This window comes from Protopterus annectens, chromosome 5.part0 (assembly GCF_019279795.1).
Source record: "Protopterus annectens isolate FY-2018-M chromosome 5.part0, PAN1.0, whole genome shotgun sequence".
In the NCBI taxonomy this organism is placed as follows: domain Eukaryota; kingdom Metazoa; phylum Chordata; order Ceratodontiformes; family Protopteridae; genus Protopterus; species Protopterus annectens.
The window spans coordinates 1,407,145,046-1,407,160,460 of NC_056735.1; the positions used below are offsets into that span (position 1 = coordinate 1,407,145,046).

The window sequence follows — 15,415 nt, forward strand, 5'->3', positions numbered from 1 at the left end:
CACTGACAACCCTCTCCTCTTACCTCACAACAATCAGACTTGCGAGAGATGCACTTATATATCCAAACTGGAAGCCACGTACTCTCCAGCCAAGACCAGAATAGCTGGTCAGGAGGAGGTCAACACTTGCACCACACCACATGGAACACATAGCCCTCCAGAACACACACCAGCAATGCCTTCACATAAAAACACAAACCACACATCCACCTTCGCAGAGGCTCTCAATAACAATCTACCCAAACAGCAGAGACCTCCAAGGCAGAAACGCATTCGACCACCACAACACAACACTAATCACGAGACACATAACTCTCCTAAACAGTGCGTCACTCAACCAAAACCCCTAATGGAAAACAGCATGCCCAACACACTAGCCATAGGTGACTCGATAGTGAGGCACATTGATGTCCCACTCACTAGGCTGAATAAGGAGAAAGTAACAGTCAGCAGCCTGTCGAGCGCCAGAATCTGCCACATAACTCACGCACTCAGGTCCCTCAACAGCAGGTACAAATGTGACTCTGTCACTGTACATGTGGGTGTGAATGACCGAGACGTACCTCCCTGGACTACATGAAAAGAGACATGGAGAAGCTCTCGGATTATGTAGCCCAGGCGGGTATGACCCTAGCCCTGAGCAGCATCTTATCATCACCCAGAATGATACCACAGTACAAGCAGAAAATGATTGATTTCAACAGTTGGCTAAGTTTCTGGTGTCATTGTAAGGGGATCCAGTATCTGTCTGCCTGGGATGACATGATTGACAGACCTCAATGCTTTGCCATAGATGGCCTGCATCTGTCACCCCTGGGCTTCCAGATACTTGCCAAGGCTCTTGCCACCCCTATAGTGCCTTTTTAGGCGGTGTTCCAAAGACCAAATTACCACCGTAACAGCTACAAACAAATGCAATCTGAGGATCATGCTGCTCAACGCTAGAAGTCTAAATCTCAAAATGCACTCGCTCGAAGTACTCCTTAAAATGGAGAACATTGACATTTGTGCTGTAACAGAGACCTGGTTCAAGGCAGCAGAAAGCACCCCTGCACTACCAGGCTATAACTCATTCCACACCACCTTTCGGCCCCAGAACTTGGACCGAAGCTCCTAAGGTGGTGGTTTTTCCATATTCATAAAGGATGCGCACACCTCCAGACTTGTAGCATAACATAACGCATCTCAGGCACTTCAGGTGCAGCTAACACTGGGTAAGACAGCGATTCAGGTTGTAGCCTGCTATAGGTCCCCAACCATGTCCCAAGACTCGCCCTCCACGTTCCTAAGCACCGTGAAGAATGTTAGGGTCCAACCTAACACTTTCATACTGGGCGACTTCAACTACCCCTCCATTAACTGTGAAAACTAGTCATGTACCGATACACTTGTCCAACGTTCCCTGAAATTCATTAATTCCAATGCTCTGGAACAGCTCGTTCTTACCACCACTAGAGGTAGCAACATCCTTGACCTGGTCATTACTAACATGGGCGACCGTTGCTCTACCCAAGTAGTCATCTCCTCCCTGGTTAGATCCGAACACAAACTAATCACCTTGGAAGTCCACATCCCTCCCAACCCCCCACCGCAAAGGTAACCACCATGAAAAACTTCTCCAAAGCTAACTTTGGGCTCCTAAAAACAGAGGTGGCTAACTTCACAGCACCCATGCAAATGGAGAATAGTTGCATGACTTCCGAATCATACAACAATGCACTGTACGAACACATACACAAATACATGGATCTCACCATACCTAATAGAACCAAGATGCTGTCCTCCAAAAAAAGGAAGCCAATCTGGTGGTCCCCTGCCATAAACAAACTCGACAACAGAAGGAGGAAACTGATGAAAACAGAATTGCAGCAGATAGTAAGGACAACCACAAGGCCCTCTACAGTTATGTAAAGAATCTCCACTGCAATACCCAGATTTGCTCTGCGCTTCTGCACAGTGGTACCTCCTATACCGAGCCAACAGATATTGCCAATATACTGGCTGACAGATTCAGTGCCAACTTTACCCCCCCCCCCCAAAGGACTAATCACAATAACACTAGATTGCCAGGCACCCAGTATTACTGCTGCACACGTTAAAACAGCACCATCCAAGGCCAAGAATACAGCTTCTGTGGGACCTGACAGTATCCCTGGCTGTGTTCTACATGAACTACAGAGTGAACTGGCACCTCACCTGTGTGCCCTGTTTAACCACAGGCTCACCTCAGGCTTTGTCCCTACCAAATGGCGCACTGATACAGTCATCCCTCTCCACAAAGGAGGAGCGACTACAAACCCTGCAAACTATCGCCCCATTAGCCTGACGAGTCTGATATGCAAAGCTATGGAATGCATCATCATGGACCTAATAAACAAGGATATAGGGAATCTCCAAACTCTGGATCCTACACAGTTTGGTTTTGTTAAGGGTAGATCATGCCTGCTCAACTTGGTCGACTTCTTTGAGTCAGTCACTAGAGCTGTGGATGAAGGCAAGATGGTTCATACAGCCTACCTTGACCTGGCCAAGGTCTTAGATACCATTCCCCACTCAGGAATCATAGAAAAACTCACTAAGCTAGGCATCAACCCCTATATCACTAGGTGGGTTGCAAACTGGCTCACAGATGGAACCCAGAGTGTGAAAGTAGCTGGCTCCAAGTCAGACTGACGACCATTCACGAGTGGAGTCCCACAGGGTTCGGTCCTGGGTCCTCTCCTATTTGGTATCTACTTCTCTGACGTCCAGGCCAACACAAAGGGACTCTGGCTGACAAAGTTAGCAGACGATTGCAAGTTGGGAGCTATTAATAACTCCCCAAGTGATATTGACATCCTACAGAAAGGCCTCAGTGAGACCAATGACTGGTGTCAAAACCATGGCCTTAAGCTCAGTGCCAAAAAATGTGTCGTCATCCTCCTTGGAAAAGAAAACAGTTCCCTTGAATTACCACATTGATGGTACTTCACTGAACACGAGATCTGGGAACACAGATTGAAAGCAACCTCTCTTTTTGACCACTACATTGCCACTGTGGTCAGAAAGTCCTTCTATGTGGCACATATCATTACTAAGGGTTTTGCATCCAGGAAGAAAAAGGTCATTGTTTCCCTGTTCTCTTCCCTCATTAGGCCAGTCATCGAGTACAATGCCCCATTTGGCATGTACCTCACTAGACACCTGCAGCAACTGGAGACGCCGCAAATGTACCTCATAATGAGGATCCTAAGCTTTAAACTCTTGTCCTATATGGACAGACTCAAAAAATTCCCAACTATTCTCTGTCTCATATCTCCTGCTTAGAGGCGATCTCTGCTTGACTTACAAAGCAATGTCTGACCCAGCTCTGTTAGAGATGCTACATCTAAAGAAATCCGAAACCTTCGGCACCACACACTCCAGAAACCTCAACCTCATTACCACAATTAACAGAACATGCTGGAAGGATCAGGTTCATAACCCAGAGACTGCCCATGCTATGGAATATACTTCCCATACATGTCAAGCAGAGCACCTCACTGGCCCTCTTCAAGAGAAATCTTGATGAGTGGATAAGAAATAGAAATTTCACCCCGGGGATCACTCCAGTGGCTCTACCCGACAGAGGCACTGGGAACTAAGGTCGCGTGGCACGATACCAGGGTAATCCTATGGGCTAGGCTTGTAAAGGCTCCAAGGCCATTAGCCTAGTACACACCTATGAACCTATGCTGATGTGTTCAATGACAAGTTGGGAAAACTTCCAGTTGTGTATTCTATGAAGTTAGATCCAGTGGTCAGTCCAGTAGTCAGACCAGCAAGAAAAGTTCTGATAGCTATGCAGGATAAAGTCAAAGCTCAGTTGGATAAAATGGTGCAGCAAGGTGTAATTTGTCCAGTTACAGAACCAACTGAATGGGTGTCGTCAATGGTAGCAGCCCACAAAAAAAGGCTCAGACGAAACCAAACCCAAGAGATTTGAACAAAGCATTAAATAAACCACATCATTCCATGTGTACAGTCGAGGAAGCCACAGCCCTAATGCCAAATGCCACTGTTTTTTCTGCCTTGGATGCAAAAAGTTGATTTTGGCAAGTGATGCTTGATCGCAAATCCTCATTACTGACTACTTTCAGTACCCCATTTGGTAGATATAGATTCCTCGGGATGCCATTTGAAATTAATTTTGGAAGTGAAGCCTTCCAGAGTGCAATGGAGCAAATTTTTTCAGGTTATTCTTGTGCCATAGTAGTAGATGATTTATTGGTTGGAGGCAATGGTGAAGCAAAGCATGACAGAAACCTTAAGAAAGTTCCAGACGGAGTACGTAAAGTGGACTTAAAGCGCAATCCTCTGAAGTGCAAATTCAGACTACCAGAAATTACATATGTAGGTCATTTGTTTATTAGTGAGTTGACAGCACCTTTGAGAGAGCTGACGCGCAAAAAAATGGTATATAGTCTTGGTTGGAACAGCACCAGAAGGCATCTGAAGACCTTAAGCAGGAAATTGCCACCCCACCTACATTAAGATATTATGATGTCAGTAAACCAGTAACTCTTTCTTGTGATGCTTCAAAATTTGGTCTTGGTGTAGGTATTCTTTTAAGAAGGCAGACCAGTAGCCTATGCATCTAGAACTCTTACCCAAACTGAAATGCAGTATGCTCAAATTGAGAGAACTTTTGGCAATAGTATTTGCATATTCAAAGTTTCATTATTATATCTGTGGTCGAGCTATTCGGTTGAAACAGATCACCAACCTCTAGTTACTATTGTAAAGAAGCCTATGCATTCAGCTCCAGTGAGATTGCAAACAATGGTGCTCAAATTGCAAAAATACAACTTCAAAATGGTTTATACAAAAGGCAAACTTCTTTATCTGGCCGATACCTTATCCAGATTGCCCAGAAATACAAGTGAACAGCTTTATGCAGAGAATTTTGACTTTGATGTCATGCAAGTGCGTAATTTTTCTACCGTGAGACTTGAGCTGAGAAATCATATAAAGACTGATCCAATTTTGCAAAAGCTCAACCACTAAATTAATTTTAGATGGCCATCAAAGCAATCTAGTGTACCACCTGAAGTGCAAAACTATTTTCCTTACAGAGATGAGATGTTGATGGAAGATGGCATTATTTTCAAAGGTCCCAAGATTATTGTCCCTGCTTCCTTACATGAATATATCCAGATTTTGCATAGGTGTCACCCAGGTTCCGAATCTACCAAAAGAAGGGTGAGAAAACTAGTATTTTGGCCTTCTCTAGTAAAAGACATTGGTAAAGTACTTTCTTCTTCTTCAGTATACAATCATACTAAACCGCATTTGCAAAGAGAACCACTTCAGCTAAGTCAAGTTCCTAAACTGTCTTGGTCAACATTAGCCACTGATATATTCGAGTGGAACAATCAGCGTTACTTTGTGTTGGTAGACTCTTACTTGAACCGGGTTGAGATTATAATGTCCACTGCTGTTATCTCCAAGTTGAAACATCATTTCTCAGTCCATGGTAGACACAAAGTTATTTCTGACAATGGTACCCAATTTATCAGTCAGTTGTTTCAGAAATTTGCAAAAGAATGGGACTACAGGTATTCTGGACTAATAGGAATATGTACACAGTCAAATGGACTAGCTAAACATGCAGTGCAGAGTGCAAATCAATTACTTGAGAGGTGAAAGCATGATAATACCGATGTCTTTTTGAATTAAATTAATTTCAGAAACATACCTCGTGACAATATACTTGGCTCACCTACTCAGAGACTTCCGTCTAGGAAAACCAAAACAACACTGCCTATTAGTTCCAGTTTGTTGAAGCCTAAAGCTAAGAACAATTAGAGCCCAATTATTCTGAAAGCGTTCTTTCCAGAAGTCCAATTATGATAAATCGAGCAGATTTCTTCATCCACTGAAAGAAAAAGAGGCAGTGAGGATGCAAACAACGAAAGGTTTCGACTTGGTTGGTCAAGTAACAGGTATATGTACCGAGCCGAGATCCTACTTCGTAGAATCTGAGGGTGTGGAGTACAGGAGAAATTGCAGACATCATCTTCCTGTACCAGAATCTATATCGCAGCATTGTTCCTGTGATACAGGTCTCTAGATCTCAGAGCAGTCCAGACAATGTTCCTGTTGCAGAACATGTGTTAACTTCTACTTCCATTCTTGACTCTTGATGTCTCTAAAGTTGAACATTCAGCAGACAGTCCCAGTTGCTAGACCGGACTCTAATTTCTATGTCACACAATTTGATAGTATTTCCAGACCTAGTGTGAAATACATAGCAACCTGGATATAATTGTTTATATGTATTTAGTTCTGTGTGTTTATTTTATTTATTTATTTGACATTTGTTGAGCGGGTTAGTCCAGCTGAGCCAGAAGCCCATTTTCACTGGAGACCCGAGAAAAGATCTGAGGAAGTAACATACATATATTCTAAAACAAATACAATAAAAGGATAAAATCTAAAACAATACATAGCACAGAATGAAAGAAACTAGCAAAGATTGGCCTATACAACACAGATTTTGAGTTTACAGTTAACAAAGAGTAAGCATCACTAGGTGAGCACAGCATCAATTTATCTCTGGGAAAACATCTAGGACTGTGTGCAGTGTAGAATTATGGTTAAGACTCAGTAATCAGAGGACAGTGTAGGATCAAGTAGTCTAAGTGAAATACACTTGGGGATTTAGAACTAGTATAGTGCAATAGTATGAAACCTCAGGTTACACTGTATGTAGATATTCTGTAGATTCAGGGGATGATAGGATGTGAAATATGACTAAGTAAAGACACAATGTCTGAGAAGGACGGTTAAGGAAGACAAAAAACTGTAATGGAGGTTAAGTAGACAATTAGGTGATTGCATGACAAAGAATTATTTGTACTGATTGCATGTCAGTTAATGTCATCAAGATTGCATGACTTATTTCTCAGAGGGAGGATGTAGAATAGTGTGTGCATGTTGTACCTTTAAGATCCGTTTCAAGGTCGGCACGTGCATATGAATAGCCAGCACGTGCTAGCTGCAGCCAGAGAGTGAGCATGTACGAGTGTAATAGTTTGTTTATAAGTTTATCTAAGTTAAAGCTATTAAGCCTCAATTCCGATGTGTTTATACACAATAAAGCTGCTTAAGCAGAACCCACAAAGACTCGTCTATTTTATAGACGAGCGACACTAACAAACACCCAGAAAGTATACATCCTGAATGTAATTCTAGTTTTCAAAATAGCAGGTCAAGTGTAAGAGAGCCTGAGGGTTGGTTGATTTTAACTTGGAAAGTTAGAATATGGCTGCTTATATAGATTTGCGAACAATGACTTCTAAATATTCCTTAATAGTGGGGTGGGACGTGAGAAGGAAGTACTTTGGTTATGTTTGTGAAGGCACCAGTTTTTATTCTGTTTGACTGGCATACCTCTCAGTCTCTCAAAGCAAGAAATCTGGACAAAGTCAAAAATTAAGGTGGGAAAAAGGCCCAAAAAGTAGAGGCGCCTCTTGGATAATCAGATTAGATTATGCAGTTGTAAACTTTAGGAGAGAAATGGAATCCACTAGAAATAATGTGATACTGTATGTTTTTGCCAGATAGTTTATGATGATGCTAAAGATATATGCTGTTTCCTTCTTTCTTTGCAGGCCTTCATGTTTTTCCTACATTTGTGATTTATGAACTGACATTCCTTGTGTTCCTGACATTGGCAGTGGTGATAATGAAGGTATTTTTACCTCTTTAGTTATATAAGGCTGTAATACAAAAATAGATGAATCATTAGAAGTATATTTTTATAAGGACTGTACTAGATGAAGCTGTGAAGACTTGTACCTTTAGAAAGAGGGTTCATGTTCTTGCATTTGATGTCTTTTTCATCCGTTCCTCAACTAATGGGTCTCTGATTTGACGTCAGATCCATCCTCTAACACTTTGATAGACTTTAGGCTCCAAGGTTCAGGCTCCTTCCCTTACCCCTCCTTCTCCTCAGATCTCATTTCCAGCTTCAGCTATAAGATGTGGTCACAGTTAGTTTGAGCAGGTCATAGTGAACAAGTACCTTGTTGATACTTTTTGGCCAATCTCTAACTCTTTCTTCCTCACCTTTATATTTACACACAAAAAAGGCATTTATCTTTACTCCTTTTCTGATGACTTTTAGTTTTCTTTATTCTTGGCAGTGTAGTATTGGGTCTTGTGCCCTTGCTTTCTCTGACTTTTACCTGTTGTTGCTACTTCTTGGATTACCATAACTATTGTAGTTTTACCTTTAGGTATTTCTCTTACCATTGCTGGTATATTTAGTTGGCAGATTCCCTCGTATTTTTCTGCTGGTTGTTTCCATCTTTTGTCAAGTCAGAGAAGCTATCTGGTTTTAATAAGTGCTCTTCATGCGGGCACAAAATTTAAAACTTGGATAATCATTCCAAGTGCATTATTGCCTAGGATCAGGACATTTAAACATTGAATGTGAGATTTGTACTAGTTTAATCACAGAGCTCTGGTAGAAAGGAGAACAAATTGATTTTTAAAGGTCTCTTTCCTTGTTCTGCTGCCACTGGAGATCCATCAAATATCCTCAGGAAAGGCAGTGGACAAAAGCAAATAATCGAGGAAGCATTCTTCTGATCATTCTCCTCCTTCAGCTTCTTCAGGGTGTGCTCATCCCAGTAAAATTTCTAAAATGTTAGATCCATCAATTTCTTTGGGTCCAACTCTGACAGAATCAAAATCATCAGATTTGACTGCTCCCTTGGATCTGACCAGGTCGAAGTCTAGGTCAATGCTAGCCTCATCCAAATTATCTCCAGAGGCAGTGACTTTGAGCCTGCCCTCTCATTTCCTGGAGGACACACTGCGAATGATATCCCTTTCACCTTCAGTATCTCCTCCCTCAGATCACACAGGAGCCTGACAGAAGTGGATGTAGGTAGGATGAGAAAATTTCTCAGAACTTAGATTCATTTGGGTGTTATTCTGTCTCTGTCTCCCATCAGGTCTGTGAGCCTATTTACTGTACAACCACATCCTGTGACTCCTACTCCATTCTTCCCGGTGGTTTTGGAGGTATTGGACCTGAGACTTCCAAGCTTGTCTGTACTGGATCCAAAGACCTGGCCGTCTATGACTCTGGCACCTTCTCTGACCCAGATGGGTCCACTTTATCTAATCTAGAAGGGTCTCAGAGCCATAGTGTCAGTGCTGGATCCAGGGGCCAGTCTTGACTCTGATGTTCTTGGAGCCATCACTTCCTGTTAGACCCTCAGCACTAGACAGCTCGGTTCCAAACCCTGCATTGTGGCTGGAGCCTGTGGGGATGATGTTCCCTCCTGTACAAGCTTCTACAGATCTGGTGCACTGTGTTCTCCCATGGCTTCAGCTTTTGATGTAGTGGAGAGAGATTTCTGCATGTCAGTGGAAAAGACATTCTTACCTCTCTCGGTTCCAACTCCATCCTCAACTGTCTACTGTGGATGCTGGGTCTTTTCATGCTGTCCCATTGGGACAGCCAGTTGAATCAAGCCTTGAGACTTTCCTCATTCAGGACTCTGCTGGCACTTTTGAGTCCTATCTGAGCCTTCCATCAAATAGCCCCCTGGAAGCGGACATTTAAGAAGAGGCATTTAGACTCTTCACAATAGTCTTAAACCGAAGGTATTGACTTTGATGAATGGGAAGGGTCCAGGTCACCACTTGAGAAAATCTCATTCGGTGAAGTACTTGAACATTTGAGACAGAAAGGAGGTTGGTATTCCGATCCCCTTTCCCAAGAGGAGAAAGTGTTCCTCAGGGTTTTTCCAGCCAACGTAGCTATAACTTGTGTAGTCCCCCCTGGCAGATGAGATGGTAGATCTCTCCCACCAGGCTTGGAAGGATCTGGATGTCTTGGAGCATCCCCAAATGCCCTGACAAATATCTTGTTGCATTCAAGGATAGAGCAAGTGTCTCCCACTGGATTCTGTGGAGGTTACAGCAGCCACTAAGAGCTCGCAGAGCAAATTTCTTCTGTCCATCTCCCTCACAGAGAGTCCACAGTGTCGGACAGATTTGGGAAGCATGTTTATGCCTCAGTGACCTTTGCCCTCAGGTCTCTGAATTATCTGGCACATATTAAGAGATTTCAGAGGGAACCGATCAAGCAGTGATCCTTTTTGATTTTGTTCACAGGTGTGTACTAGGCTAATGGCCCTGAAGCCTTTACAAGCCTAGCCTATAGAAGTGCCCTGGCATCGTGCCCCCCTACATTAGTTGCCAGTGCCTCTATCAAGTAGAGCCACTGGAGTGATCCACGGGGTGAACTTTCTATTTCCCATCCACTCATCAAGATTTCTCTTGAAGAGGGCCAGTGAGGTGCTCTGCTTGACATGTATGAGAAGTCTATTCCAGAGCATGGGCAGTCTCTGGGTTATGAACCTGTCCCTCCAGCATGTTCTGTTGATTGTGGTAATGAGGCTGAGGTCTCTGGAGCATGTGGTGCAGAGGGATTGGAATTTCTTTCGATGTAGCATTTCTAACACAGCTGAGTCAGACATGGCTTTGTAAGTCAAGCAGAGACTGCCTCTTAGTAGACGATATGAGACCGAGAATAGCTGGAGTTTTTTGAGTCCATCACTATAGGACATGTTTTTAAGGCCTAGCATCCCCTTTGTGAGGTACTTTTGTGGCTTTTCCAGCTGTTGCATGTGTCTAATGAGATACATGCCAAGTAGGGCATTATACTCAATGATTGGCCTAATGAGAGAAAAGTAGAGAGAGATGATGACCGCTTTCTTCCTGGATGCAAAACCCTTGGTAATGAGATGTGCCACATAGAGGGGCTTTCTGACCACAGTGGCAATGTGGTGGTCGAAGGAGAAATTGCTGTCAACCTGTGTCCCCATATCTCTTAACACCTTCAGTGTTCAGTGGGCTCCCATCGATGTGGTAATTAGTGGGAACTGAGTTTTTCCCAAAGGGAATGACCGTGCATTTTTTGGCATTAAACTTAAGGCCATGGTTTCGACACCAGTCATTGGTCTCAGTGAGGCCTTTCTGTAGGATGTCCAGATCACTTGGGGAGTTAATAATGGCTCCCAGCTTGCAGTCGTCTGCGAACCTGGTCAGCCACAGTCCCTCTGTGTTGGCCTGGACTTCTGAGAAGTAGATGCCAAACAGGAGAGGACCCAGGACTGATCTCTGTGGGACTCCATTCGTGACTGGTCAGCAGTCTGACTTGGAGTCCGCTACTTTCACACTGTGGGTTTTATCTGTGAGCCAATTTGCAGCCCACCTACTGATATAGGGGTTGATGCCTAGTTTGGTGAGTTTATCAATAATTCCTGAGTGGGGAATGGTATCAAAGGCCTTGGCCAGATCGTGGTAGGCTGTATGAACTGCCTTGCCCTCATCCACAGCTCTAGTGACTGACTCAAAGAAGTCAACCAGGTTGAGCAGGCATGATCTGCCTTTCACAAAACCAAATTACGTGGGATTTAGAGTCTGGAGATTCCCTATATCCTTGTTAATTAGGTCCATGATGATGCGCTGCATAGCTTTACATATCAGACTCGTCAGTTTAATGGGGCAATAATTCCCAGGGTCTGTAGTCGCTACCCCTTTGTGGAAAGGGATGACTGTAGCAGTGCATCACTCGGTAGGGACAAAGCATGACGTGAGGCTGTGATTGAACAGGGCACACAGATGTGGTGCCAGTTCACTTTTTAGTTCATGTAGAACACATCCAGGGATTTTATTGGGTCCCATGGAAGCTGTATTCTTGGCCTTGGACAATGCAGCTTTAACCTGTGCTGCAGTAATGCTGGGTGCCTGGCATTCCTCCGGTATTGTGATGGGTCCTTTTGAGGGGGAGAAGAGGGGTAAAGTTGGCACTGAATCTGTCGGCCAGTATGTTGGCAATATCTGTTGGCTCAGTATAGGAGGTGCCATTGTGCAGTAACTCAGAGCAAACCTGGGTATTGCCATGGAGATTCTTGATATAACTATAGAAGGCTTTGTGGTAGCTTTTAGTGTCTGCCACAATTCTGCCTTCATAGCTGGCTTTAGAGGTTTTGATGAGGGATCTCAACTTTTTGTTGAGGCTAATAAGGGAGTTTTTTCCAATCTTGGGACTTCACCTTTTTCTGCAACATTTTCTTCCTTCTGTTGTAGAGTTTATTAATGGCAGGGGACCACCAGATTGGCTTCCTTTTTTCGGAGTAGAGCGTCTTGGTTCTGTTGGGTATGGCTAGTTCCATGCATTTATGTACGTGTTCATTGTGGAATTCTTCATCTTATATTCATCAGTTCCCTGTTTAATAGATCCACATGGTTTGGTCCTAAGGTGAAAGGCACTCTATCTAGGAGTGAACAGGATGGGAAGATGTTATCTGCCTTTGGAATCCATTTTTCAGCTCCTCAAAGGTCATTCTCCCAGAACCAGAGAGGTGGCAGAAAGATGGTGGTTCAGAAAGATGCAGAGTTCTTCCCTGGACTCCTGTGGAGAAAGATCCCCTCGCTGCAGAGGAAGATGTTTTAATGGAAGATGCCACAGGCAGCCTGCAATATCAGAGCTTCTTTCTCTAAGATGCCCTTTTAGCTTCCCTGAAGAATTGCCTGACTGTTGCACTCTGAAAGCCATTGAAAGGGGGGTGCTTATCTGTACACCCAGAACCCTGGATAGCCATTACCAAATAAGTCTGGGTGCAAAGTATAATGTCTAGAGGTTATTGCATACCATTTTCCCTTCTATCCCCAAAACATAACAAAAGAATTCACAATGTTTCACCCAGAGGAAAGTAGGAGCCACAGAAATAAAAAAGCTGCTGAAGAAGTCATCCATCTGGTCCCCCCAGATTACCAAAGATCTGGACCCTATTTCAAATTATTTTGTGTGACAAAGAAGACAGGGGACCCAAGACCAGATCTGAAGTAGTTTACTTCATTTTGTCTTCAACCTGTGGGTTACGTATCCGTATTGCATCCGCCGGCAACTTTTACTAGCATCTGCTTTGAGCTCCAAACTCCTCCCCTTACCCATAATACACCTCCACTGCCTTCCATCCCCAGATCTCATTTGCCGCAAATAGCTTTCCATCATGTCTCTTGAGCTCCAACGTTGTCAAGTGGGTAAAAACCTTTTATAGTCTCTTTTTCACAAAAAATTGTTAGGTAGTTTTAGTGTAGGTTGCCCTTTCTCCTCCCCTCGCTTGGTGCATTGAGTTGTAGTGTTTTAGGGTAGTTAGAGTAGTTTTGTATTGCTGTGTGGATTTTTGCTTTCCCTCCCCACGCAGTGTTTTCTGTGTATGACTGTGGTGAGTGGGTGTGTGTGTGCTAGTTAGAAAGAAACAGTTTTTTTTTCTTAGTTCTCTCTCTACTGACAGGATGGCTGAAAAGCTTGTTTTCAAGCGTTGCACTGAGTGTGGCCATAAATTATCCCCTGCGGATGGCCACCCTCTGTTTGTTTTATGCTGGGGCATGGCTCATCTGAGTGTGGACTGCAGTATTTGTGCGGGCTTCAACCCCCCATGCCATTAAAGACAGGAAGGCCAAGTTGGCCCTCAAAGGCCTTCTTCCCCCTTCAGAGTCTGTTTCCTCATCTCCGGCTTTGGTCACAGCGGCTGCTGTGGCCGCCTCTCCTTCCTGTCTTCCCCTGGCTTCTCCTCCCTCCCAGGCTGGGACTCAACCTCCTGTACAAAAGCTTGTGGCAGTGGAGCAGAAAAGGGGTAGAGAGAAGGAGAGAGAGTTGAAGGTGAGGGAAAAGCAAAAGAGATCTCCAGACCTTGCGTCACCTATTAAAACGCCGTGGATCCGTGACTCCCCTTGGCTCCAATCTCCAAGGTTCTCCCCGGAGCCGGAGGAGACATGTTCAGCTTCTCGGGTCACGATGCCCCGACCCACCAGGTCAGAGTCCATGGCCTCGTCGAGGTCCACCCGGTCCTTGTCTGACATTGATCTGGATAAAATGATGAGGTTTATCCGTACTGAGATCCAAATGGGGGTCTTGCCAGCCCCGCCCCTCCCTGAGGAGGGGGAAGTTCAGTTACTTTTTTCCAGCTTATATCTCCTTCTACAATCCGATCTTCAGGTTCGGATTATTCAGATCCGAGGTTGGCTTTGTTCAGGGGGACAGAGCCGACGTTACCTGCTTTCTCAATGCCGATAGCTGCCTGGAGCATATCGGATCTGACCAGCTCGGATCCGAGCCGCTCTCAGAGCCGGAGCTTGGGTGTCAGATCCGAGGGAGTGGAACCTTTTTCTTCAGCTCTGATTTTGTCGGGGCAGGTTCCTTCCTTCGGAGCTCCATCCACCTTGGGCACAGCTCCGATTCTCTCATCGGAGACAGGGAGACTGGCCTCCTTATTGGTTTCTCAGGAGGTTCGCTCTCCTTCGGTGTTCGATGTGGTAGAAAGGGTTCTCTCCACTGGATTGAGACCCCTCAATGACCCCTCGGACTCCACCCAGACCCCCTCTGCTCTGTCTACGGTCCCCATTGTTTTACCAGAGGGATAGCCCATACTCGAGTAGCCTGGGCGCAGTAGATAAGCCAAAGGGCAATGCTGAGAATTGATAATGCTCTGAGCCTGCAAGAAATCTGAGGTATCTTCTGCAACTTTGTCTGATTGGGACATGCAGGTATGCCTCCTTGAGGTCCAGAGTTACCAGCCAAGACCCCTTGCCCAGCATGGGAAGGAGTTGCTGTAAAGTCAGCATTTTGAATTTTGGCACAATAAGGTAAGTATTCAGTGCGGACAAGTCCAGAATGGGCCTCCATTGGTTTTCTTTTCTTGGAACAAGGAACAGTCTTGAATAAATCCTTGGCCTTGTTCTGCAGAAGGAACCTTCTCTATTGCTCTTATTTGAAGTAGGTTTGTTATTTGTTTGAGTGCCTCTGCCCTTTGATTTGGTGGCAGGTTTGGCCTGCCATGTCTTGTTGGTAGTGTATGAAAATGGAATCTGTATCCTTTGTCTATTATGTCCAGTATCCATTTGTCCTTTGTAATATTGTGCCAGTTTTGTGAGAATAAAGATAATTTTCCGCCCAAAGGTGCTTCTAATTGAGCCCTGGATGGCGGAGTCAAAGTCAAGTCATTGAGATTGTCCCTGCGGAGCAGTGGAAGGTCCTGCCCCACCTCCCTGGTTCGGAGGCTGCCATTGACGTCCTCTGTAGGAGCCTCGAGCTTGCCCTCTACCTCTGCCATGTCTGTTTTTGCCTCTCTGAAATTTGTCTGTGTCTGGAAAGGACCAGTGCTTAGAAGGCCAATTCCTGCTGAATCTTGGAGGCTGTACCTGATGGAAATCTTTGACTGTTTGCACTGATTTTGCCTTTTCCTCTATTTTCTTTAAAACCTCTTGTGCAGTAGCACCAAATAGCTTATGTTTCTCTAGTGGTGCGTCCAAAAGCTTAATTTTCACATGGTCTGGCAATGTTTGTTCCTTTAACCAAGCATGT

The 15,415-nt window shown here is 44.4% G+C and overlaps 1 protein-coding gene across 3 annotated transcripts in view; it reads left to right on the plus strand.

Moving 5' to 3' along the window:
- TMCO3 (transmembrane and coiled-coil domains 3) overlaps window positions 1-15,415 on the plus strand; it is an 876,118-nt gene that overhangs the window by 648,054 nt on the left and 212,649 nt on the right. For 2 of the 3 annotated variants that reach the window (XM_044071216.1, XM_044071215.1), the window contains exon 11: window positions 7,635-7,714. The exons of the other annotated variant lie outside the window; for it this stretch is intronic. In XM_044071216.1, the coding sequence (XP_043927151.1) occupies window positions 7,635-7,714 (80 nt within the window). The remainder of the gene's footprint in view (window positions 1-7,634; window positions 7,715-15,415) is intronic. 3 annotated transcript variants of the gene reach the window in all.